We start from the raw sequence: 26,801 nt of genomic DNA, 5'->3' as shown, positions 1-26,801 counted from the left end.
TCTCAAACAGAAGAAAAAGTGTTGGTATTTCTGGAGTCCTAGGATGAGGGACACAAATTTATTCACTGTGCGAAGACGAGAAGAAAAACCGCTTAAAGGAGGTTGGAGATCACGGGCCTTTTGCTGCTAATGATCATTCATTCACGTGGCAGTTAACTGCTTGCACTGAAAAGCAATATTACATCAGTTATTTCCAGTTTTCCCACTGCTCTCCTCATTACCATCTGCTTTAGAGGCACGCACCAGTTGCTGCGAGAAGGCAGAGCATAAGCAAAAGCAGGTAAATGTAAGTGTGTCTGTGGTCACAAGGGAGTCAAAGACCAACTCCTGAATTACAAACAATAAGAAATGCCAACACCAGATATTTGCAGATTTATTTAGTTTTAAATGAGACGCCAATAGCAAGAACACTTACCCTGCAAACTTCAAAGTTTACTTACCCCTTTACTTGCTCTGTAAAAGATAAGCTAAGTAGCAATACTAATGTTTAATTACCATTTCCGTTAATTAGAACAGATGGCCACCACTGTATTCACATCATTGTCTAGCAGTGTCTCCATGGAACTCTGGCAAATTAAACAGTGTGTCTGTGTTTTGAGTTTTACAAAAAAAAATATATAAATACACCAAGAACATACAAGATTGAAGACAGATGAGTAAATTACATGGATATTCTTAAGGTACTTTTGTTTCCTTTAGACACTAAGGCCTGTATACAAAAAAGATAAGACTGAAGTCAAGCGTATCTATGAAAAAAACCTTAAGAAATTAATATTTTAAGTCAAAGAATTATACATTTAGATGTATAATTTGAGAACAAAACCACTGATTCTACAATGTAAGTGTTTCTCATACAAAGCCCGTAATTTGAGCTTTGATAAAAGCTATTGTTACCGACGATCAGGGCACCTGGAAGCCCCACGGGAGCAGGGCTGGCTGCTGTAGTTCCCGGTAGGCACAGAGCTGAGTTTCACACCACATCACTCGCCACAGTTGAGTTTTGCAGAGGTGTGCTGCCCCCTGGTGCTACGAGTCCGGCAGGGGCTGGCTGTGTGCGCCACTTCGAGTCTTCAGTTGCGACTGGGCAATATCCGCCAGGGCGCTCTGTATCTTTTCCAGCAGCATATCCCCACGATAAACTACCTCTTCCAGACGGGCAGCTGCTTCGTGATTCTCTTCTTCTAACCGATACAGACTGGCAGCCTTTAAAATAAAATGGGGGAAAAGTAAGGATCTTCAGATATAACCCAAACTTGACTGTTACTGACTGGAGGTGATCTAACAGTTAATGGTCCCTAGAAAGCAAAGATTCTCTTTAGCCCTGAATTCCATACTTGTAATTTCTGAGCAACTCATTACAGTCTTAAACATGGTGCATATCCACATGGAGTAAACAAAACCCCCACTATGTAGAGATATTAACTTTCTTCCCATTTTATCTTTTAGCACAGTACAGGTTTCCTGAGAAGAAGTGAGTATTTATCCCCTTCCCCACACAGTTACTGAAAGGTCCCTATAAGATGTCAGGATAGTTTATTCAGACCTTCCCATTAAATAGCATATTTCACATGAAAATATTATTTAGCCATATTTCTTTTCCATAATTTATTCCTGAACCAAAATGTTTTTCCGTTAGACAAAGTTGGTGAAATAAAACATCTACCAAATTTAAAACTACTCAAACTTATTCCAACTCAATTACAAATGAGAGAAAATAAAACAGCTTCCGATACTTTTTAAAACTATTACCCAAGTTCTTAAGACCTGGGCAAATAGTTCTTAAGAAGTCATGCTCAAACTAAGCTAAGTTCTACAAACATGTCCTGGTTTCAGCCCAGAGAAGTCTGATGGTGAACCGATGTTTGGTTTTTGCTGAGTGATGGTTGTACACTCAGGGCTGGGCCGGACTGCTTGGCAGGGAAGAGCCAATGCCACAGTGGTGCAGGGCAGGGGGTGGCCACATTGCAAGCCATGCTGGGATGCATGTGGCCTGCAGGCTAGACATGCCTGCTTTAGAGTATTTCAATAACCATTGAAACTGGTTTTAAAGAATGTCAGAATATTTATCTTTAATAGCACCCTAGTTTAAACAACAGAAAAAAAATAAATAAATCCAAACTAGAATCAGTAAGAGAGAGAATCACGCTAACTTATCTCAAAACCAAAAAGATCAGAAATTCTCCTGAAACCAAATTCTGCATTAAGAATCAAGAAGTTGCTAGAATATCAATTCTGAGGAAAGCACACCCCTGCTGGGCTCTCTACTCTGGCTTCTTTGCATCAGCTGTCACTACAATCAAACGCAGCTCAGTCATGAAACAAGCATACTACTTGGTTACAGCAGGAGAGAGGTCTTTGACTATTAAGTACAGATACTGACACAGAATTAGCTGGTGTTTACATTCCCAGTTAGTATACTCAGCGATTATTGTTACTAACAACGTTTCCACATTTTCCTCCTCTCCTCTGTTTAAAATCAAAATACAATGTTGCTGTCAAGTTATTTGGTCCAATGGGCACATTTATTGTCTTTTGTGAAATGCCTTCAAATAGCTACAGATGGTCAACCCTGGTGTTAAACCTTCAGGAGATCTTAAAGCAACTCCAGGTTTCTCAAAAAAAACAGAGTTATTTGCATCCTTGTTGCATTCTAAAAAGAAAATAGTCGATGTAAATGCAGAAGCTAGAGTCCATGAAGAAGATCCTGTTTACTAGACAAGATCTTTACAAAGAACAGAACAATAAGCCAGCAGCATTCTTGGAATTGGGGGTCAGAAGTATTTTTTTGAAAGTGAGAAACAGATACCTGAGTGTTGCAAAAGGGGTCAGAAGCTGTGTGCAGCAGTTCAGGTCCTGTAAGGCAGGGAATCAGAATTGTTTGAGTAGGAAGGGACCCTTAAGGGTCACCTAATCCAACTCCTCAGCAATGAACAGGGATATCCACAGCTCCATCAGGTTGCTCAGAGCCCTATCCAGCCTGACCTTGAATGCCTCCAGGGCATCTACCACCTCTCTGGGCAACCTGTTCCAGTGCCACATCACACTTATAAAAAATTTCTTCCTTACATCCAATTTAAACCTTCCCTCTTTCGGTTTGAAAACATTTCCCCTTTTCCTATCATAACAGACCCTGCTAAAGAGTCTGTCCCCTTTTTTCTCGGAGCCCCCCTTTAGATAATGTAAGACCACTTGCAGGTCTCCTCTGTGTCTTCTCTTCTTCAGGCTGAAGAGTCCCAGGTCTCTCAGCCTGTCCTCACAGGAGAGGTATTCCATCCCTTGCATCATTTTTGTGGCCCTCCTCTGGACACGCTCCAACACGTCCGTGTCTCTCCTGTACTGAGGACTCCACATCTGGACAAAGTGCTCCAGGTGAGGTCTCACCAGCACAGCGTAGAGGGGCAGGATCACCTCCCTTGCCCTGCTGGCCATGCTTCTTTTGATGCAGCCCGGGATGTGATTGGCTTTCTGGGCTGCGACGGCACATTGCTGGCTCATGTCCTGCTTGCTATCCACCAGTAGGTCCATGTTCTTGTTGGCAGGGCAGTGCTCTCTCCCTCTGTACCCAGCTTGTATTGATAGTAGGGGTTTGTGGGACCCTGGCGTAAGACCTTCTACTTGGATTTGTTGAACCTCATGATGTTCACCTGGGCCCACAGCTCAAGCCTGTCTAATAGGTCTCTCAATAGCATCCTGTCCCTCAGATGTGTTGATCACACCACACAGTTTGGTGTCATCTGCAAACTTGCTGCGGGGTGCACTCAATCTCACCGTTGATGCCACTGATGAAGATATTAAACAGCACCAGTCCCTGAGGGACACTACTTGTCACTCTGGACACTGAACCATTGACCACCATTCTCTGGATATTATCTTGCAACTACTTCCTTATCCACTGAACAGTCCTCCCATCATATCCATATCCTCCCAATCTGGGGAGAATGATATTACGGGGGACTGTGTCAAAGGCTTTACTGAAGTCCAGACAGATGGCATCAATGGCTCTTCTTCTGTTCACTGACACAGTGACACCATCACAAAAAGCCACTAGGTTGGTCAGGCAGGACCTGCCCTCAGTGAAGCCATGCTAGTTATCTCATATCACCTCAATCTCTTCCATGTGCCTTAGTTTCCAGGAGGACCTGCTTCACGATTTTCCTCAGAACAGAGGTGAGGCTGACAGGTTGGTAATTCCCTGGGTCATCCCCTTCTTTAAAGTGGGAGTGATGTTGCCTTTTTTCCAGTCACTAGGGACTTCATCTGATTGCCATTACTTTTTAAATACCATCAAGAGTGTCTTGGTGACTATATCAGACAATTCCCTCAGGACTCTGGGATGCATCCCATCAGGATTTATAGACTCAAGGATGTTCAGGTTCCTCTCATGGTCACAAACATGACCTTGCCTTATAGCGGGAGGGGCACTGCTCCCCCAGTCTCCCAAACTCATTAGCTCGAGGGGTGCATGAAGAGCAGCTGCCAGTGAAGACTGAGGCAAAAAAGTTGTTGAATACCTCAGCATTCTCTTAGTCCATTGTTACCAGTCTGCCTGTACTGCTCACCATCTGGGGGAACACCTTCTTGGATGTTCCTTTTCTGATTGATGTACTTGTAGGACTCTTTCTTGTTCTTTACATCCCTTGCTAAGTTCAGTTCCAGTTGGGCCTTGGTCTTCCTGATCCCATCCCTACATAGCCCAGCAGCAGGCCATACTTCTCCCAGGGTAACTGTCTCTGCTTCCACTGCTTGTGTATTTTTTCTTGCTCTCCAGTTTGACCAGCAAGTCCTGGTCAAGCCATGCTGGTCTCTTGTTTTCCCTTTCAGACTTCCAGCACCTGGGGATGGACAGCTCTTAAAGGTCTGCCGGTGCTGCACCGCTCCTTGTCCTAGGGGGTTTTGTTGACAGATTCCCTAAAGAGCTGAAAGCTAATTTTCCTCAAATTTAGCATCCTGACTTTACTCTTTGTACAATATCCCTCAGGAGAGGGAACTTCACCACTGCATGGTCACTGTAGCCCAGGCAGCCTCTAATCCTGATATAACCAACCAGTTCACCTGCACTGGTGAGTGCATTGGTCCAGTATTGCATCTCCCCGGTGAAGCTGTCAATTACTAGGCTCAAGAAGTTATCCTCAGAGCATTCATTCCAGGAGCCTCCTGGATTGCCTACGGCTTGCCATGCTACCTTTCCAGTAGACATACATCTGCTACTAACTGCCTTGGCCAGTAGCTGCCTTCTGTTATCGAGCACTTCCTAGAGCATCTCTGGTCTAAGGAAAGGAGCAAGAAATAAAAACACGAAGATTGGCTGGCTGGTCCAAAGAAAAACATTCTGTTGCTGAAAAGTCAAGAAACTATTTTGTGACAGAGATGGAAAATTTAAGATACACTGCAAAGCTTGTAATAAACGGTAACATTTTAGAACCAAAGGCTTCAATAAAGCATTGGCTCTGCAGCTACAAAATGAAACACAGCTCTAACGAGCAAGAGAATATGAAAGAATGAAAGATTAGCAAAGAGAAACAAATTAGATAACAAAAAGCTACAATGCATCAGGACTGTTGCATCAGCATTAGAATAGCTTAAAAACCATAGGCAGCTGTAATATATTCTGGGATTGATGTTATAATGAATTTTTGTATTGCTACTGTTGTTTTTTCTTCTGTTTTTTTTTTTTTTTTAACATTCTAGCAAAAAAAAAAAAAAACACACACACACACAAAAAAAACAAAAAACAAAACAAGTTTAAACTATGCTCACTGCGTATAATCTCAGAAATAGATGCAACTTGCTGGTTTTCCAATAAGCCTATCAAGTACTTGCATGAAAAATTCAGGCTTACATTATAACCATTTTTATGATTAGATGGCTGAGTATTTGAAAAAAAGAAAAAGAAAAAAGAAAAAGGAAGTCTGTCTACCTAAAATATGCTCTGGTGTTTTAATTAAGAGCACTCTTACCTGCAAAGCTGCTGTTGATTCTTCACTAGGCAGGGAATCTATTAGAACATCAATATCTTTTGCAGTTCGTGCAATCAATGCTGCAAACAGTTGGGCATATTCTTTGAAAGAATAATAAAAAAAAAAGTCAGCTTACTCAATGCATTGTTAGAAATAAGCACAATTCTGCATATATGGCATGGAAAATTCTGAAGACCTCAAGTATACATATACTACAATTTCTCCTACATGAAGGTAACAACAGTATTACAACTGACAAGGAAGGGACCCTATTAGAAGATGATGGTAGATTCCAATCCCAGATTAAACAGGATAACTCAGAACTCCATCATGGTTAGCCTGTTAAGAAATTACTAAGAGTATTCAGTATGCTAGTATGAGACCTGCCACTGGACATATAATTAACACCAGAAATTAGGTAAAGACTGTAACTCACATAGGCAGATTATTTAAATTAAGTAATAGGCCATTACCGAATGAAAGAACGTAAGGTTGGTTTGTTTTAAAGAAGGATAACTATTCACCCACAGCAAAAGTTAAGTTGTCACTGAGACATGGAAAAACAGTGAAAGTTTGTAAATCTTAGTTTAGCTACCAGATCACTGAAAGAACTGCATCAATTTTTATCAATCTGGCTCTAGAAGCCAGAAACAAAAATTTTCCATGTGGAATTGTATCATTCAATTTGAATCAATTTTGTTTCCACCACTAAAATATTGAAATAGCTCTCTTAGACTTATAACTGAAGATCTTACACATTTTATTCTGTTGACTGCTTCCACAAATCTTTCATGAACCAAATGAAAACATATTCTTTAATGAGAAAAATCTATGGATGAGATTGACATTCTTAAAGACAGACTTGACTTGAAATGAAACTAATAAACAAAAAAACAAAAAACAAAAAACAATCCAAAGAACAACAAATATCCCAGTATACCCATTTAAAGCCTGCTCTGTGTCACTCACCTCACACATACTCTGATGTGTAAATCAGTACTCTCCACACTGAGTTTTAAGACTTTCTTGTTAATAATTTAAATATCCAAAGACATCCAACTGGTTGTTTCGTGATGTCTCATTAACATTACGAAGTTGGTTGTATGATTTTAGTGAACTCACTACATTCAGAGTTTTAGGAATGACAGAAGATTCCTTAATTAATTACATAAGAAAGCAATGTATGCCAAGAAACATACTTAAAAATCAGTAAGATGGAGAGCTTTAAACTCATGTATGATTTCATAGAACAAACACTTGCTCACATTCAAAAAATAAAAAAAAGTAGTGGGAAGCTCACTAACAACCACAGCAGTCCTCTTACACAAATTTGTATCTGAAGGGGCTACTGTATCTGTGCAAATAAACCATCACAAGAAATACATTTCAGTGCTTAGTTACAACTCAAAATGATGTTGCCAAGGTAACAATCTCACAAGCAAGTGCAGCGTGACATCAATTTGTGACTTCACTGACAGTTACTGACAGAACTGCTTGCTTAGCATGAAATAACATGCAACATTTGAATGACAGTGCACCACAAGGGAACCCGAGCGACTTGCCTTCTGTGGGATTAGCCGGTTGGTCTTTGTTGATTGCTGTCTGAATGTTGCTGAAGGAAGCTGGGGGGCCGCACTGCTGCAGCACTCCGATGGCGTTACAGAACTGGTCAGCGAGCTGTAGGGTGTAACGAGACGTCGTTTATCGAATCTCTAAAGCCATTTCTACTTTATTTTGTCCCCCCGCCCACGAGTGGTGGGCGCAGAGCCCCACAACCAGTTACGAACAGCGGCGAGGCCCCTTGGCCGGGATCGCATCCTGGATAGCCCCTGGGCTGGGCTTGGCGGGGAAGTGACTCAGCCCACAGGGAAAGGGCAAGAAAAGAACGAGCCCAGGCCAAGATCCCTCCCTGGTGATTGCCGGGGAAAAAGATAGCGGCCGCCTCACCGAGTTCACCGCATCCTGTAGCTGCGTGAGCCGGTCCGCCATGGCTGACAGGAGCGGGGCGGGGCAGGGCGTCAGCCTCCTTCCGGTAGGCGGGGCGGGGCGTTGGCCTCCTTCCGGTGGGCCGGGCCACGCGCGCCCCCTGCCGGCCGGGAGGAGGCTGCACAGCCCGGGGCAGGTGCGCTGCGACGCGTCCTGCTTTGCAGCCACCGGCGTGCGTGAGCAGCTGTGCTGGGGCCGGCGGGGCACCGCCACACGCCGGGACAGGTACTGAGATAAATGGGAGGAAAGTGCCGCAACACGTGATATAGGAATACTTATTTCTTTCAGAAATGCGTTTCCTTGCTCGGACTTCCACAAGCTGGCTGAGGGCCGGGCTGTGAACGAAAGGCGAGGGGGTCTCGCTGGGAGAGGGTCGGCTGTGACAGTGGATCTGAGCAACGCCGCGTTTAAGGGTCTACAGCCCTGAGCGGAGCTCAGCGCTGCGCTCTCGCAACAGACCGACGGCTTCCTTCTACGTTTTATCTGGAAGCGCGATCAGAGCAAGCTGCCTAGAAAAAGCCAGTAAAACGGGTGACGGCGCAAAGGCTTTTTAAAGCCCAGGTTACGACGCAAATTCACGAACGGGGCTGAAATAGCGACAAGACCGCCTTTCAGCCCCCGAAAGCGGAAAGCAGCCACCACCGCCGCTCCAAAGAGAGGCGTTTGATTTGCCTCCCGCCTCCTGTCACACGGCCGTGAATCACCTCGGCAGCCAGAGGCACCCCCGGGGCTCCCCGCGTGAGAACAAAACGGCGGCGCCATTAAAGAAGTACGTGAAAATTAGCTCGATGCTCACGCAGCTCAGCCTGGAGACTTCCCCCAGCTCTGCCCCCGCAGCCTGCCGAGGCGGATGAAGGGCGCTGAGGGGGCGGCTAGCACCGTTACCCCCAGCCTCTTGGTGGGTGGGTGCGGGGCGGGGGGAACCAGCTGGGCTGGGCGGGGCCTGCGTGGCCTCAGGGTGTTACTCCTCTTCGCAGGCCCCGCCCGGCTTCTCTTCTGCGTCTCGGCCCTCTCTCAGCTGCTTTCCCTTCTCTCCGCAGCGCCATGCGGTTCCCTCCCGGCGCCGTGCTGCTCCTGGGGCTCCTCGGGGCGCTGCTCGGTGGTGGCGCCTCAGGTGAGTGCGGTGTCGGGGGGCTGCGGGTCGTAAGGCGCGGTGTGGGCAGGGCCGTATCCCGCCGCCTCCCTTCAGTGTTTCCTTAGCTCAAGGCCGGCTTTGCAGCTTGTTATGTAGCTATAAGCGCTGTTGTTTTACCCTCCGAGTGGCTCTGCTGGACTACAACCATGCTGTTGCGGGAATGTGATGCAGGTTGATGGGTTTGGTGTAGAAACACAAGAAGGGGGTGTAAGAACTTACATGAGAAAGGGAAGAGGGTTAACTGCCTCTTACAAGAGCTCCTGGCTTTCCAGCACTCCGCTGATCGCAGACCACAAACCCTCCCTTTAAAGCCAAGGACTCGAGGGGCAGACCTGAGAGCTTGGAACTCGGGTTCTGAAACGGGTTATTGGCCGTGCTGATGTAATCTGACTTCATTGAGCGTGGGCCTTCTTTCTGTAATTCCCTTATGCCTGGGACTAAAGTGGGCCTCCGGAGCTCGGTGCCGTGCAATGATTGTATCTTGTGAAGCCTTAACAGATGCTTTACTTGCTAACGCTTTTCCTGCTCGTGAGAAGCTTCCTCAGAGATAAGCAAACAGCCTCTGATAGTAGTGCTGATATAAGCCTCTTTCAGGCTTTCTTAACTTTTAAACTACCGTCTAATGAAGCTTAATTCTCCAAAAGGAGATATCTGCCCTTGGGATGTGTTGCAGCGCTTCAGGACACTATTTGGAATCGGTCTCAAGTGTCTTAAGGTGCTATATTGCCTATATCTTAACCTGCTTCGCGCAGGCACAGAAAACTTATGCTTGGTGCTTGATAGCATTGAGTGGGTTTGAGGATGAAGTCTCAGGCAAGCAATATGTCTCCCAGACTCGGTTTAAAGTGATGTTGTGGGTTTTTGTTTTTTTTTTAACTGTATATATAAACACAGAATTGAAGTGAGACAGCAGCTGCTTTGTCTTGGAGGAGCCTGTCGCTGTATCTTCTTGCAGAACTAAGAGTGGAAGGGAAGAACATCATTTTCCTCATGAAAAGTTAATGAGCTTTGTAATTTGTGTTCCAAGACCTAGCTGATTATTAGGCCCTTTAAATGAGGACACCTACTTAATGGTTCACTGACTTAAAATTGTCCTGTGGCTATTCAGTCCAGGTTTGCAGGGCTGGTTTCTGCTGTCTCCTTGTACTGAAAGATCCCACTGCAGTTTTAAAGTGCAGATCTGTCCACGATAGGCTGTACTGCTTTTCTGGGGTTCTGATGGACTGTAGCTCTTTAAACTTAGCTTTTATACTTAAGAAGCAATATGCATTATGTTTAAAATACTCAAGGAGCTCCACCTTCCTGAAATAGGAGTGCAGTTTGCTAATTCTAAACCAGTTTTTTCAGTGATGCAAAAACAAGTGAATTTGTGGTGTAATTAGGTTTGGGCAGAGCCCTATGGTAAAGTTTTAGGTGGATCAAGACCATCCTTCAGTTAAGATACAGCTATGCTAAAATCATGCAAAATACAAAGCAGTTGAATGATTGCTCCCCTCCAGCTTATCTGGATCTACTCATTTTGTGCTAGCTGTTTAGTCTGTGCAGAGACAGACTGAAGTTCCCACAAGGCTACTGTGATCTCTGAATGTATTAGGCAGCTGTTCACTTGCACATCTGAGTAATAATACCTCCTTCTTGTGCCTTGCCACAAGATGCAAGTGATATCCTAATCAACAGTATCAGCAATGTACTTGAAGCCAGAGTTTGCATATTTTGGCTGTAAATCAGTGGATTGGTAAATGTGAGCAGGTGACACGAATACTTTTCACTGTCCTTTTTCAGACTGTAGGAGACCTAATGAACTTGGTGGACAGTATACTGTTCTGGGATGGGAATGCTGCAGCTGTGGTACTGTCTGCATTGAGCATCAAACCGTGCACTGAATCTCAATCACATGAGTTTAAAGCTTAGGAACTTTCATAAATCTCCTTGTTTCTTTTGGTGGGAGCGCCTTTATTTGAGGTTGTACTCGTGTGGGAAGACTGAGGATTCTGATGTGCATCCATGTATGTATAGCCCTCAATTTCTGATGTAATGATAGTTTAATAAAGATAAATGTGCTCAGTTTTCTCTGCTCAAAATGCCTACATCTTACTGTTGATGTTCCTCCTGCACTGACGGGCTCTTCTTGCCTCTAAATACTCATGTAAGGTAACTTAGTATATCTGTAAGCTGGTTGGCACTGAAATTCATTTTCTCTTACTAGAGACAAGTATACTGATTGACCACAGCCATGTAGGTATAAAGACTGTTTCTGTATATGCAGCAATGATTTCTACAATTAGTTTCTTAATGGGAATTGGATCATAGTGTCACCAGGAACCTTATGTCTTTAGCTATGGCAATGGGGGATGAAGTGTCTTTAGCTCTGGCAGTTGGGGTCAGAAGTGTGTCTAAAGTACCAAATGAAATGAGGTCTTGCTTCTGAATCAGCAGAATGGAAATGATTTAAGTTGGCTATTGCTTGTTGGAGAGACTGCAGATCTTAGGGGAAGGATATTAAATGCCAAGGTTCTGAGAGCTGGGTACCTCAGTTCTTAGAGTTAGGAGTAAGGAGTTGCTGTCTGTACAGAGCTCTGGGAGGCTGAGTTCCTTTGCTGTTTCTCCTGGCTTTGCTTTTTATGTAGGAGAAGAAATGCAGTGTAGGATGACAGAGCAGATTTTTCCATCTCTGCTCCTGTCTTAGTACTGGTGGTACTAGTATACTGAATAATGTACACTAAGCACTCCAACTTTGCTTTGCTCTTTCTCAGTTTCAAGAACGCTGGCTTCCTATATGTTTTCATTTGACAACGTCTGTAATATCGAGGATTCTTCTCTTGTATCTTATCTAAAACCCTTCTGACATACAGTACCTTGAGATTTCTTCCTCCTGTAGAGAGGAGGATGTAGCTTGGTATTTACCAGGCTTTTCTGATCTTCACTGTTTGAAAAAAGGAGAGCAAGGGAGGGGAGGGAAAGAAGCTGGGTTTTTTTGGGAAACTTGGGTCTTGTTGGGTGAACTACTTCACTTCTGTGATAGAGTGATTGTGGTAGTTCTGTTTGGCATACTGGTGCTATGTGAGATCAAGCTTGCCAAAAGAAGCCTATGTACTGTGGCCAAGATACTTTGGCAACACTGAGTTCCATTACAAATTACACTGAGTTCAGGCAATTTAATGACTATCTGAAAACATGATAGTGATGGGCCTGCTGAATTGTGAGTAGATTGGTCTGTCTCGCTTGCCATGCTCCTGTCTGCTTAGGAGCACCACCAACGTCTTCATCAAATAATGGAAATTGAGAAAGCAAGAAGGTTTTAGGCACTGTAGTTAGGCAACGTAGCAATTATTCTCCTAGCAAATGTCTTAAAACATTCTGCTGCTCTGCAGTGCTTGCAGACTCTCCTTAGTAATCTTTCCAGCCTGACTAAAAGTACAGTTCAAGGAGCTTGTAGACAACCATCTGAAAAACACTAGCCTCGTGGATGTAGCCATTCTTGTTCTTAACTTTGCATCTATACTCTTCTGTCCAGACTTTGGCTTAAAATATGTCACATGCACTGTCTAGGAGCAGTTATGCAAACAGTAATGTAATGTAGAACACCATGTCTTAGTTTACCATACTAATTAAATTTGAGAGAGTGCCTCTGACATTTAGAGTCTCATGATCTTGTTGAGGTAGTGGCTCGTGCTTTGCTGACAAATCTGACCTTATATATGCGGAGGCCTCAGTGTAAGAACAGAGCGGAGGTGAGAAACAAGAAAGAGCAAAGCTGTTTTTCCCCTCATTGTAGAGAATAGAGAAGATGTACACGGTTTCAGTTTTTCTTTCCTTAAAGTAACATTGTGGAGTGAACATCCTGCAGTTCAGGAGGCCACTTTTAAAGTTCAGGGGTATCTTCCTCTGTTCTGTAGTGCCACTGCAAGTTTGAGTGCATAGAAAGTCAGCATTGAGTTTAGAATACTTTCCTCTAGCATTCATATGTAGTTGCATTTCTGGTATAACTTCAGGTCTTAGGAGAACAGAAATTTTGTGGAAGGGACAAGTATATAAATGCTGTTCAGGGGACTCCCAGAAATTGAAAATCACTCAAAATACTTAAACTTTAACATAATGTTTTTTTTTTTTCCCATATTGCCATAGCAGTCTTTCTCCTGGATGATTTGTGGTCTCCGTATTTCAGCAAGGGGTTTGTTGGTGATCTGGTATTGGTAATCATCAAACTTTTGGGGTGAGCATAGGACTGAAGTTAGTAAGATGAAAATAGTTATTTTTCCTGCTTTTTCCTCAGCTGTGAGGGGAATGGAAGGTGCATGAGGGTAGGTCACCTCTTTTTGCTTATCAGAAGACCAAGAAACCTGCCAAAGAGGGGATAATGAAGAATGACAGGAAAGAACTAAGAGGAGTATAGAGTTCTACGGATGGAGTTTAGAATGAGAATACTCTTGTTTTAGAAAGGGAAACACCTCACCTGTTGAATGTGAATGGGATGATTGTTCTCCAATAAAAGCACAGAGTAACATGACAGTATCAACCTTCCCACTAGGAGAGGCAACTTTGCAGAAGTAGTGTATTTGTTTTTAAGCTAGGTAAGTTTTAGGTCAGCTGGATTTGTGTTTGTGCCCACGCAGGGGAATTCTTATGAAGCATCACAGTGCAATGTTCAAAGGCATTGTTCAAGCTACAAGCCTACAGTCTCTACTTTTTTTACAAGAGAGAGAATCTCATGGCTTCTGTACATCCGCTTCTCTTCCCTCTCCTGAGATTCGGTGTTTCCCAAGAGCACAGCATGGGGAGAAACCAGGCTTTCTCGCAGGACTTGAACAACAAGCCAAAGCTGATTCTCAGAATCTTATACTCTGGGTCATGTGATTTAAATTGAAATGACAGCAGATGATAGAGCTATGCTCATACTCAGAAAAAGCAGTATTGATTGTGTCTAGGAAAAGGTGATGAAACTAGATATAGAAATTAGGATACAGCAGTCCTAATAATTAAGAATAGTCTGTGACCAAATTCCATGTGAAATGATCAAAATGGTTAAGTATATGTATGTAAACAGCAAGTTTGCTGTTGTGGATCTTGATGTAATTTCCATCACTGGGAAGTTTGCCCAAGAAGTCTAGCAGGTTTTGTGCATGTTGGCTGGCTAATATGAGCTTACTCTCTTCTATCTGCAGAAAAACAAGTAGTCCTCAGTATCATATTTACTGAAGGGCACTTGCCCTTGGTTGCACTGGTTGGTCATCTGCAGCTGGTGTTTGTTGCTGATGAGCTCAGCTGTACAGGAGGTGGACTGAGTTCCTGGCAGGAAGTCATATCCACAGAGGTTGTGGAGTCTCCTAGGGAGACATTGAAGACCCGTCTGGATGCCTACTTATGTGACCTATTGTAGGGTACCTGCTTTAGCAGGGGGCTTGGATTCGACCTCTTGAGGTTCCTTCCAACCCCTGCAATTCTCTGATTCTGTGATGTCCCATATGCTTAGGTGAAAACCAGGCTGCACAGTAGTTTTCCCAGCTGTGTCTTTTCTTGTAGGCATAGCTTTGTGTATAGCAGCCTCTGGAGCCTGAGCTTATTGTGTGACAGTAGCATAAAATGTATTGCTGTGTTCCCAGTGGACAAATATTGGGCCAGCCCTGCTCCCAGTACCTTAATAACTGCTTCCTATGTGAATGAAAAACCAAGTGATTTTCCTTTTTTTGGAATGCAGGTCTTCTTGAGCTCTCCTTGGGAAAATTCAGAAATGTGCTGCTTAATCAGACCAATCCAGTGGAAGCAGTCATCAGGAACATTGCAAGCAATGTGACAGTCATCATTTTTCAAGTACACGCACAGCAAAGTGATGTAGTGATATCCTTTGATAAGGTATGGGAAGAGTATCATTTTTGTTCTCAAGTACTACTTTTCTTTCCCTAAAGGAAAAGTAGGAGTTGGCCATCCTACATGTGGGGTACGGAATTGAAGCTACGTAAGTACTACATAAGAGCCATGCAGTTAATGTGCTTTTAGGATTTCTGAAACTAGAATAATGCTTTCTCATGCTCTTCTGTCATGATGGCTATTTTAGAGGACTGAATAGGAAAGGAATTTTGGAACTGGCTTGAAGACTTTTTCAGTGTTCTTTACTCTTGGTGAGAGTGGTGCTTTTGACACATGGCTGCTGACCGCCATCCATCAATGTCTCATTAAAAACAGATTCATGACAGTTGCCAGGTGCCTTGTTATGCTAAGCATGATCACTTTCTGATGTTTAGCTGTTTACAGTTCACATTGTTTGTGTATAACTACTGTAGGTATGGTGTCTCATTATCCCAACTGCCTCTCCAGAATTAATTCCTCTTTGGTGGCATATGGAGAAATTCTTCCACTGTACTCCAGTGAAAGCTGCTACACCTAGCTGGCATTAGAAGTGCTGTACACTAGCTTCATTTTTGTCCCTTCATTACTGGGATGTAATCTCAAATACTAATTTTTATGGTACTCTGAGGCAATTAGTGGTATTTGAGCAGAATGTAAACTAACCTGGAGGTAGAAGGTAGCAACATGACAGCAGCCATTCAGTTCCTGTACTCCATCAGTGTATTTGAAGTGAGAATATACTGTATGCCAAGGACTATGCTGGGAAGCTTAGAAGGTGGTGAATAACCTATAACACAAGTCTCGCAGCTCAGTCATCTTTGTGCTGCTCAAGCACCTAGGATTCCAGAATGGAGGCATTACTGCAGTGTTTCTTCAGTCATTGATTACCAGCCATAGAGCTTTCTGCTGTGTCAGTTCAGACTCTACTTGCATGCATGGGGTTTACCAGGCCAAGGGTAGTGCCACATGAATATGGTTGTACTGCTTTTAGGGCTGGCCTGCCTCTGAAGGCATGAAATTGAGCCAGACCTTAAGGCCTGCCAGGTGTTGTGTGTTGCCTTGGATAGCTCTTGTGGTCTTGGACAAAAGGCATTTTCTGTGCTGAAGATGATTTGACTGCATGTCAAATCTTGCTTGTTTCAGCCATGAGCGATGCAGTTGTTGCTATCTGATCTTTCAGAACCAAGAGCCTTGAGGGAAGGAGTGGTGATGTTGGGGATTAGATCAGTGGTTGTCTGGCATGGTTCATGTTAAAGCCAGCTGTTATAAAGTAGACTCCATTTTGGTGGAGATAGTGAGGTGTTTTGGCACTCTTGTTCTCAGGATGTTCATCAGTTCCTTTACACCTTTTTGTAAGAGATATTCTAATCCCTTTATACCTTTACTAATCACTCTGTATCTGTACACCAGTAGACTTAGCTACTGTGCACCAGTAGATCTGTACAGTCTACAGATCTGTAGATCTGTACACCAGTAGACTTAGCTAGAAATCTGTGATTTGCTTTTGATGTTACGTCTTCAGTAGTCTCAGACTTTCAGGTTTCTTTTTTTTTTTGAGCCTGAACTGGCCTATGTGTAGTGTTGAAGGCTACTCTTTTTTATCCAGCTCTGAGCTACTGCTAGCTAGCTGAATGCCTCATCTGTGGCAACTGCCACTGAATGTGTGCCCTACAGGTCTGTGACAGGAATGTGACTCCCGTGCATGTCTAACTGTGGTAAAAACATGATCATGATTAATTGCTTGTTTATATAATGTGTTTCTGTCCAGAATCCATCTACAAACAGCTCAGGAACTGGAGTAGACAGAGGACTCATTTCCATCCTTCGACCTCAACAGACCGTGTGTACGTGGTACCTTCGATCTCTGGATGCTAACCAGGTGCTAAGCACAGCTATCTCTATTCCCTATATGGAGAAAGGTACGTTGCCCCTTTTTTTTTTGGTTAAGGGGCACCAGCTCTGCTTACTACTAGCAAACTGTGGAATGAAGTGTTGCTTTTTTCAGAGGTGGTGTTGTTGCACGGTACAAGCACATGGTGGAAATGGCACAAGTCCTTTGGGGCTGCCTAAGCTTGTTTTCGTTACTGAATTATGATTTGTGTATAAGTCTATTGTATGGTCTTGTCACGACTTCAGCCTCAGAGTAGAAAAATGCTGTGCATGTGTGTTAGGATTTGTTTTAGTGACTGCAGTGACATTACTTGTATTGTCTGCAGGACTAGAGCCTAACAATTCTGGGTACTCAGCATCAGACTATGCCTGCAAGTGCATGCATTGCTGAAGTCTTAAACTGTTTTCATATTGTGTAAGGAAGAAGTAAGAACTACTACAGCTATTTTTTTTTTGTTTTGTTTACCAGATCCTATACCTGGAGGCTGCAATCTAGAATTTGACTTAGAAGTGGATCCCAACATTTATCTAGACTACACACTGGTTGATGTACGCATCAAGTTTGCCCCTGCGAACTTGGGGTATATGAGGTGTGTAGTTAAAAAATAAAAATGAATGGGGGCTTCAGTGTTCTGACTAGACGCTGCATTGGTGTTTCCTTTTCCCTGTATTTGACTAGGGTGATGATACAAGATTTAATGGAAAGGTTGAACATCTAACTACTGGTAGAAATATTGTTTGCTGCAACTAGTAGTCTAAGAAGTGAGGAAAACAAAGAGGGGGGAAGAGGTACCTTAAGAACTGGAATTTGCATCCTGTGGGAGAGATTATGCGTATGAGGGCTTTGTGCCAAGCATGTTGCTGACCTCTTTTTAATTGCAGAGGGGCCAACCCACCGTCCTGTGATTCAGGGACTGGTCAGAACTCCAGATGGCGGCTGCGCTATGATGTCTACCAGTACTTCTTACCAGAGAACAATCTTTCTGAGATGGTGCTCATGAACCACATACGGAAGATGTCTGAGGTGCAAAGCATTAAAGCTAATGGTGTTAAAGTAAGTGTGAAGCCTCAGTCTGAGGCATTTGACAGTGTACTGTGTGAAATTTTTTTCCTTCCCTGTTCTCTTCCTTGAGTTGAACTGGACTAGAAACTGACCCTGGTTTGGAGTGATACGAAGAGAGCAGATATGGTAAAGCAAACAATCCTGACGTGTTTACCTACTCCCAACAAAGAGATTGGAAGGGACAGAGGGTGAGAATGTCAGTGGCCGTGACCCATCTGGCCTTGCTAGGGAGTAGAATGGCAGACACTGCTTCAGAGGGCAGATTTGGGCTAGAAGACTGATAGAAAAGATTGGACTGTGCTCTCAAATGGGGAGAAACAAAACACGGGTAGGAAAATCGAATGTGCTGTCAGAAAGCACTGCTTTATATTGAGGGAAGTGGAGTCAGTTCTGTGAGCCTTTAACACTTCAGTTACTAATACTGAGAGGGTTCAGAATAGCAGATCTCACATTTCAGTTCTTGCTGGTCTTCCTTGAGCTGCTGTGTATTGCATTAGCTGTGTGGGTGCATTGCCATGGTGTTAGAAATAGTGACAAGAAGACCTCTGCAATTAAAAATATTCTTTGCTGTTCCAGATGCTTACAGTGACAAGTGATGATAAGACAGATGTATACTTTTCCTCACTCCCTGGCCAAGGTGTGATCTACAATGTCATAGTATGGGATCCTCTTTGGAATACTTCTGCTGCATACATACCTGTGCACACATATGCCTGTAGCTTTGCTGACCTAGTGGATAACTGCTCTTCTCTTAGTAAGTTGGGACTTGTTGGAGCACAATTCAAGCTTGTGCTGCAATGTGCTGAGTGGTGTTTTTTTTTTGAGAGCTTTTAACATGTGCAGATATACACTCTTGATCTATTTTTGTTACTTTGAATCTACTTCTTGATTGAGAAGAAATTCTAGAATTATAAGAATTAGTCTATGGAGAGCTATTAGTGATTGATCTCCCTCCAGCTTTTTCCATTTGAGCTAGATACATAGTTTTAAATTTCTTTGTGGGTGATGTATGTGAAACTAAGCTGATAAAACACGGTCCGGATTGGAGTCCAGCTCTAATTCTTGAATTGTTCTGGTGCTAATAGCAATCAGTAACTTCCAAATATTTTGAAATGGGATAGTCTCCTAAAAACAAGCATGAATGTAATGCCAGCAATAGAAATCTGATTACAAAGTCATACTACTTTCTATGAGGTTATGTAATTACAGAATTTGAGTGCAAGAAGAGCAAACTGAAGGAACAAGAATAATGGATAGAATATGGTTCGTAAAGCAAGATTTGTCCTCATTTGTTTAATTATTACTCAGGTGACTTGTCGAATTTGATGTCTTATGACCTCATAAGAGACATCTGGGCTTAAAAACCTTTCCTCTAATTCAGAAAACTAGAGGAATGTAGCTTAAATATCAGTAAGAATTATTTCTAGGAGACAGAGTTGAGCTGTACTGGGATGGTAATGGTACTTTCTGTTGCATGAGAAGTATATTTATTGTAGATAAAGGCTGCAAAGATAAAGACTAACTGCTATAGTACTGACTACTTTAAAGCTGAGAAGAGAATTTTCAGCTAACACTGTAATAGTGGTACTGCAAACAGCAAGTTACAACTGCCTGACTAATGGTTACAGAAACTTCGGTCTCTTGAGTAAGTGGAAGCTTTTGACTGCAGCTTAGACCAGAGCTACTTAAATATTCTGTTGCAGATTCTAAAGATATTTGTTAGGTCAGATGCTGCAGATCTGTTCTTGTTGTGAGTCTGAAGGGGCAGTAGTTATGTTGTTGACAGACTAAGTGATTGACAACTTGTCATTGTTAGTGTCACTGTTGGGACTACTAGAAGAGAATGCTGTAGTAACCCTTTCTTTCTCCCTGTAGGCAAACTCTCTACCAAAATGTTCTTCACTGCTCTTGCTGTTCTTGGTCTCTTCACTTGCTTTTTTGGACACAGATTCTGGAAAACAGGTATGGAGTAGTTTTTCTTCTTGTAACTGTTGTTAGAATTTCATAAGTGTAACTTGCTGTGACTTGCAAGATTCACCTTGTAGTGATTATATGTCAGTTAGATCCACAGCTTTGCGTTAACAGGGTCAGATCTCTTGAGTTCAAAACAAGAAGTTTCTGGTATTCCGAGAACAGGAACCCAGAACCAGAGTGCATGCTGGGGAGCATGAATATAAATGTGTAATTTTTAGCTTATTTTGAAGTACTCTGGAAGTGCCCTTTCCAGAACAAAGCGTTGGCTGTCTCCTTTATGCTTTACAACTAGTGAGCTGAGATTTCCCTTCCTAGTTGTAAAACAGAGGGACCTGAAGATGTACTGAAGTATATTTGGTATCATGTGATATGGTAGCATACTAAATCCCTTTTCTCTTATCTCTAGACTTATTCTTCATGGGATTCATATTCACAGGATTCTTCTTCTTTGTATTCATCACCAGGGTAACTGGCCTTGGTTACGATGGTGAGTAGACGTCAGGATATCCTGTCCTCTTCCCAAAACATTATTGCTATGTATTTCTTAAGTTGTGCTTGCAGCTGGCTAGCCTTGGGAAAGATTAAAAACAAATAAGTATAGTATGTGAGTACTTGACCTGAGCTCTGATTACCCTAACAGCTGAATACACAACAGAGTAGTTATTGTTTTCAACCTCAAACAGTAAAGTGGGAGTTAATAGCTACAACTATGAAAGACAAATTTGCATGTCTATCCAAGGGAGGTGTAGATTTAGAAACTGTCTGGAATTTGCGATGTGCTTCCTTCCTGCCTCTTCTGTAATGGGTAGACTTCAGTTTCAGATCATTGCAGATTCTAAACGTAAAATGGAATAAGCGGTTGCAACCTGTCTGGTCTGGCGACAATTGGTTTCTTTATTACATCCTACCTCTTATTCTGAAAATGCAACATCTGTTGTAACGTAACTTCTCTGAGAACTCAAGATATTCTTCTATGTAGTAGCAACACCTTCATTACAATCCTTTGTCACTCTTTCAGTAGCATACTCTAAATTACTGAGTGGAGTTGGTGAAATACATGAAGCACAGATACAGGCTTTTTTCAGAAAGATTTCAGAAGGCTTTCATTACCTAATGATCAAGCATGCAAGCAAAGCTGTTGAATATCTTATTGCCAGAACTGAAATTTTTCAGGATGTTGCCACAGTTCTTAGTTTAGAATTTCCTGTTTTATTTTTCAGTGCGTCTTGTTTTGACAGCAGTAGCTGGGATTACTGGAGGGATTCTCCTGGTTGCATGCTGGTGGAGATTTGGCTCTGTCCTACTCTGTATGTTGATTATTGGACTTGTGCTGGGATTTCTCTTCTCATCAATGGTCTTCTTTACCCCACTGGGTATGTACTGAAATATTCTGCTGTGAAGTGGCTATTGAGTGATAGTTCCCTTTTATATTTCAGGGACTCCAAGGCTCTAAAACAAATGCCCCTATCTGGTGTATCTTAGTGTGATTTTTCTTTATTTTTTTTTCCTTTCTGGTCTTGGAAGTATTATAGATGTGTTCCTGAAGTTTTCTTTCAGGTGTGCTGCAATTAAAGCCACTTGGGGAATCAGCACTGGTGGGGAAAATGAAATTGCTTATTCTTCCTACCAAAGCTGCTTGCATTTCAGTAATCTAATACTATCTCTGCTCCAGGCAGGCATTTGCTGTCTGTCTTGTTCTCTGATCCAGAGCAAGTTACAGTAGAAAATCTGTGGTCTGACTCTGAGGCTTCAGGCATGAAGGCACTGTGGATTGAGAGCAGCTCTTGCTGTTACCTTTTACCATACTGCAGTGCAATGCTGTGGCAGCTCTTTACTGTAAGAGTCAAACTTGTATTTGCAGCTGAACTGACATCACAGGTGATTTTAGAATTATTTCCTTAAGAGGAACAATGGGCAAGAAAGGCTGCTGAGCTAAAATCCCTCAGGGACATCAGGGTATCTGCACTGCTTTCTTTGCTGTACCTTTAAATCTCATAAATGCATTCCTTTCTGGCTTTCCTACTTAAAGGATTTCCATCTCCTGGTGGGGCAGTTTTTCCTTTCAAAGATTGTCTGTTTTACTCAGTCTGTGATTATGTAATAATCAATGCATTCCCTGGTTGCACTTTACTAGAGTAAAATAGTGAATGAATTAGAGTCAGCTAGTCCCCTGTTTAGTTGACAGGCCTTTGAAAGCAGGGGGAGCAAAGTACCATTTAATCAAGTAACTTAATTATTCTTCCTAAAGCCAGAAGAGCTACTTGTCATATATTGCAGTGGTTGCACTTGCACCAAGTCCTGTAGTAAAACCTATGTGGATGCAGGCTTATAAACTATAAAACTATATAGGCAACAAAATGGCTTCTTATTAGATGGAGATGCTCTGCTTTTCACTCTTATCAGATGAGTAGTGTATACTTCACTAAAAAACTTGCTTGATGATCAAGACCTGCTTCCCAGTTTTAGGACCTGTGATAAACTGGAGCAATCCTTCTGTTCTGATTAACAGTACACTTTAATTGGCATTTAAGCTCAAAAGCTAACCTTTTCCATGTTGTGCTCCAGGTATTTCTAAAATTTCTGAATGTACAGAATCTTTAGAGAAAAGCTTACCACTACAACTACTTAGGGGAAAAAAAAAGTGATTGTTTTACTAATGCTAGAAAGCTACTTGTGGAATTATGGTGTCTTTGCAGGAGACTACAGGGTGTTCCGTGATGATGTTGTGTTCTGGGTGACCTTTTCTTCTGTGGCCTTGATGATTCCAGTGCTTTTTGTTGGCTGTCCAAGAATTGTAAGTTATCTCTTCTTCCTCCCTGGGAGGAGGGGAAAGAGGGTTTCAGACCATTATCCAAAATGCAGTCCTGTGGGATGTGTAGAAAATCTAACACAGCTTCATGAAGCTCAGCACGGGATCAGCTCTAAGGAGTTCCTATTCACTGCTACTTGGACTAAATGGTCCATAAGCAAAGGGATGATCTTTTTGCAGCTTTGCATACAACAACCAGTAACACTTCTTTATTGGCCTACCTATGCTGTCTTAATAGGATGCCTGGATAACGGGCTGTGGGCAGCCAAATTCTTTTGGTAGAAGTGATAAAATGCTGCATTAAAGAGATGGGGGAGTACAGTGTTGGTCAGTTTCCTCAAGTTGTTTTTCTTTCCCCTTCCAGCTGAACATACTGGCCTGTGGAATAGTAGGCTCTTACTCAGTGGTCCTGGCTATTGCATGTTATGTCTACACAAGTCTTGCTTACATTGCCTTAGACTTGCTCAGAAGGATCCTCAATGATTACTTCAGCAGAGCTTATACCAATGTGCCTTTTCAAACAAATGGTGAGTGCTGTTCTTACGCTTCCTTTAAAAGAGAAAGTTGGAAATATTTACTTGAGAAATGCACCATTTCCTTTGTAAACAGTAAGTGTTGAGGGGGTGAAAAGATAACATAAGTATGGTGTGAGATTTTAACACCCAAATGGTGAATTTCAGTCCTCCAAAAGTAACACTGAGCTGACTCTCACATGAACCTTCCAGCAGATGTTGCATAACAAAGCACTTACCCGAGGTGCTTTTCACGCTTGGACAGCTATGTTTGCAGAGTGGCAGTCTAAGAGACAATGACTGAACGTGCTAGTTCTTGCCTTTGCTTGATTATTCTCTCTCCATGAGGGGAGAGATATGTCATTCCTTCCTGTTTCCAAACTTGCCACTGTTTGTGCTTGGGAATCATAGAATGGTTTGGGTTGGAGGGGGGGACCTTAAATGTCATCTAGCTGTGACCTCTCTGCTGTGAGTAGACCAAATTGCCCAAAGCCCCATCCATCTTGGTTTTAAACGCATGCAGGAACCTCACACTTCCTTTCAAGTTTTATGGGAATCTGTGTCTTTTTTCTTTTTCTTTTAGACTTCATTGTCCTGGCAGTGTGGATAATGCTAGCCCTTAGTGGAGTCACTATGCAGCTTCGCCGAGAGAGAAGTGAAGTACCCTTCCCACCACACCCTTACCTCACCTGGAAACGGGAAAGGGAGCGCAGAAGCACAAATGTCTTAGACCCCAGCCATCATATCCCTCCCCTAAGAGAGAGGATCCACAGCAAGCTGTTGCAGATTAAAGAGCTTTTTCAGAAAGAGCAGCCAGCTGGGGAAAGAACTCCACTGCTTCTGTAACCAGCTCAATAACTGGTGGGAACGGAGAGGAAGAATCTAAAAATGACAAGATAAGTTATCACCAGCAGACCAGCCAGTGGTGCAGGCTTCTACCACTGTCAACTTGTCTTGTGTAATAAGAGGAGGCTGTTTTTTCAACTTGAAGGAAAAATTATCTGTCCTGTCCACTACATGCTGTTTTGTGACATTCCTCAATGGCCCACTCAGACTGCTGTAACATTCATATGTCTGGCTGCAGAGATCTCATATTAAGGATCAAGTACAGGTATTTGTCTTGTAGTGAGCTAGTTTGATGTTCAGGTATGTGAAGTATAAAACAGCCCTTAGAAAGCAACCTGTACAACACTGGTTCTTCCCTCACGGTGTGAAAGTTGCTGCCAAAATATTACCTGACTTGCTCTCAGAGGTGAGCAGTCTGCCATCATGCAAGGGAAGAAAGACAAGGGTCATACACAGAAGGAGTTCTAGCAGGAACTGAAGTATCATCATCTAATGGGTACAAAATGCGTGACTGCAGACACTGTTGCATCCAAGAAGTATTACTGAACCTTGCAAGCTAAATTAAGTGACTTGAATTTAAACTGCACTGAATTAACTGTTGTAAGTGAGCACACTGGGGCTCAGGAAGTGGAGCTGATCTGAGACAAGACCTTCTCCTTCTTTTGCTTGGTTCTGTAGCAGGTTGGTCCATTTGGTCTTTGTACAGAGATGTCTGCTAAGAGAACACAAGCAGCTTGCCTCCTTGTTTGCTTTCTGAATAGCCTGTGACTTGCTTTGTCTCTGGCATCATCTTTTTTGATGAGGTGCTGCCAAAGAGAGTAACTGGAATAAGCACTTTACAGCCAATGTCAGTCTTTCCTGGAATTAGTTGAAACACTAACCGTTGTGGTGGGGTTTTTTTCTTGTTTAATCAATAGGTCTTTTAATTTTTGCATCTAATGGTGAGAACAGCATACTGTGGGCAAAATACTGACCAAGATCCTTGCTGACTCAATATGTTCCTTACCAGCTTTGATTGCATTTGCCCGAAGTAGAATGCAGTGTACAACAGATAAAGGATCACTCTTGTGTTTAGTGGGAAATTGCATCTTTTCTTGGTGGCTTTATTCACTTCCTTAAATAAAACAAGCAGCCATTTTCAAAATGCAGACTGAAGCATTGTGGGTTTGGCTCACATTAATGTACTGACCCGAGGCTGTCCTTGGATTCTACAGACCACCCCCTGCCCAGTCCTGGTCTGTATCCTCAGTGTTTACATTGTGGTCTGTCTTATATTAAATAGCAGCAAAAGTAAAGCATTACATTGATTCTTGATACAGGTTTCGGTGGCTCTTTCTGACTTTTTTTTTTAAACTTTAATTTCTCCTTCCTATCTTTATATCTTTAGTGTGGGCAGCAGAGTACTTAGTCCTTCCTGTCTGGAGGTGAATGGCTGTTCTGCTACTTGAATGGAGCCACTGCTAGTGAATAACCTGCTGGTAGAACTTCAGTTCTCAGCCACTACCTTAAATTCTTGGCAATAAGTGTGTCAAGCAACTCTCTAAGGAAAGTGGCAATGCTACTCTGAAAACATAGTTGAAAGCTGAAACATCCTAGCAGGAGAAAGGAATCAACTACTTCCAGGTAACTCAATTTTACAGCCACTTCTCAGCTTTTAAGGAGTGAAACTTTGTAGCCTGGTACAGTCTCTGAGCTGACTGAGCTGATCTGACGTTTTGAGACAAATCCTATGACTGCTTAGAGCTGGTGCATTTACCTCAAACAGCTGAGCAAGGCTGAAATCCTACAGTTAGGGTCTTGCTTCACTCTGCTGTTCTGTGTGGCAGATGGGGGTAAATGAGGAGCTCTTTCCTTGGTCTCTGATGGACTGATGTTTACTGACTGCCCTTACTGCACTGATACTGAGCTTGTCTTTGTGTATTTGACTAAGTAGCAAACACTTATTTGGTATACAAATGCTCTTAAACATGTTAACCTTGTTTTTTTTTTAACTGTTGTAACTAGCATTCTGAAAGAAACAAGTTGAACTCTAATTTTCTATATCTTTTTATAATAAAGATGTCTTTTGAAATAATATTGTAATTGAAGGGATGTCTTCATGCTGAATTTGATGTCGCTTTTACAATCTCAAATACTGAAGCAAGTTGTAGTGGTTGGTTGTTCTGAAATGTGAGGCCCTCAAAGGATGTGGTAGGAGAAGCCCAACTGTCATGTGGACTGACTGCAGTCACAGTGGGACCCTGAGGTCCAGGCTGAGTCCAGTCACATTCCATGTGAATGCAGGACCTGAAGAGGTATCTGTAGCTTCATTGGACAAAGTTCTAAAGGACAAAAGGCAGAGTGTCAAGCTCTTGACTGGAAACAAGTCTACCAGATCCTGTAGGAAGGCTGGGGCAGAACTTGGTTTGGAACTCTGCTGAGATCCTCAACTGGAGATGGTGTTTTTTTGTCAATTAAAGACTGTGCATGACTTATTTTTGTGTTCCATAAGCCATAGTGCTTAATGGTGCCTGTTGTAAGAATATAGTAACTGATTCACTGGAGTGCTGGAGGGGAGAGTGGGGGTGATTTTTTTTTTTTTTAAGGCTCTTGCATATGATATGTGGCAGCTGCAAGAGAGACTGGGTTCCAGCTTGCTATACATTTCTGTACCATGCAAGAACAGAGAACTACTCACTGCAGCATCTCTCACTGGAAGCACTTACCTTGCAGTTGTGCTAGCTTAAACTGATGCTATTTAATGCTTCTTGGGAAGTTCTGGATGCTGATACCTTTATAAAACCAG

The 26,801-nt window shown here is 42.7% G+C and overlaps 2 protein-coding genes across 7 annotated transcripts; one reads left to right on the top strand and one right to left on the bottom strand.

The window, feature by feature from the left end:
- Positions 1-349: 349 nt before the first annotated feature.
- Positions 350-7,977, bottom strand: MED21 (mediator complex subunit 21). 2 transcript variants are annotated; one of them, XM_416442.8, is made up of 4 exons: positions 7,905-7,977; positions 7,520-7,634; positions 5,958-6,058; positions 350-1,203 (listed from the first exon to the last, which is right to left on the bottom strand). In XM_416442.8, the coding sequence occupies exons 1-4, from the start codon at positions 7,944-7,946 to the stop codon at positions 1,027-1,029; spliced, it is 435 nt and encodes a 144-aa protein (XP_416442.2). In that variant the 5' UTR covers positions 7,947-7,977; the 3' UTR covers positions 350-1,026. The 2 variants fall into 2 exon arrangements, with proteins under 2 accessions (XP_416442.2, XP_040505973.1); XM_040650039.2 differs by lacking the exon at positions 350-1,203 and adding an exon at positions 1,945-2,853.
- On the top strand, positions 7,930-26,090 carry TM7SF3 (transmembrane 7 superfamily member 3). Of its 5 annotated transcripts, XR_005840855.2 has the most exons (14): positions 8,073-8,712; positions 8,984-9,057; positions 14,774-14,928; positions 16,691-16,841; positions 17,282-17,402; positions 17,695-17,866; positions 18,452-18,629; positions 19,751-19,837; positions 20,256-20,336; positions 21,070-21,222; positions 22,546-22,643; positions 23,023-23,185; positions 23,754-24,281; positions 25,404-26,090. XR_005840855.2 is itself a non-coding variant. In XM_015291404.4 (13 exons), exons 1-13 carry the CDS (start codon positions 7,945-7,947, stop codon positions 24,014-24,016), a joined length of 1,920 nt encoding a protein of 639 aa, XP_015146890.3. In that variant the 5' UTR covers positions 7,930-7,944; the 3' UTR covers positions 24,017-26,090. The 5 variants fall into 5 exon arrangements, 3 of the variants coding, with proteins under 3 accessions (XP_015146890.3, XP_416441.2, XP_046756917.1); XM_015291404.4 differs by having other exon boundaries at positions 7,930-8,168; positions 23,754-26,090; XM_416441.8 differs by having other exon boundaries at positions 23,754-26,090.
- Positions 26,091-26,801: the final 711 nt, after the last annotated feature.

This window comes from Gallus gallus, chromosome 1, assembly GCF_016699485.2.
Source record: "Gallus gallus isolate bGalGal1 chromosome 1, bGalGal1.mat.broiler.GRCg7b, whole genome shotgun sequence".
Lineage (NCBI taxonomy): Eukaryota > Metazoa > Chordata > Aves > Galliformes > Phasianidae > Gallus > Gallus gallus.
The sequence above is the reverse complement of the archived record's forward strand: the minus strand, read 5'-3'. Positions and strand labels throughout refer to the sequence as shown.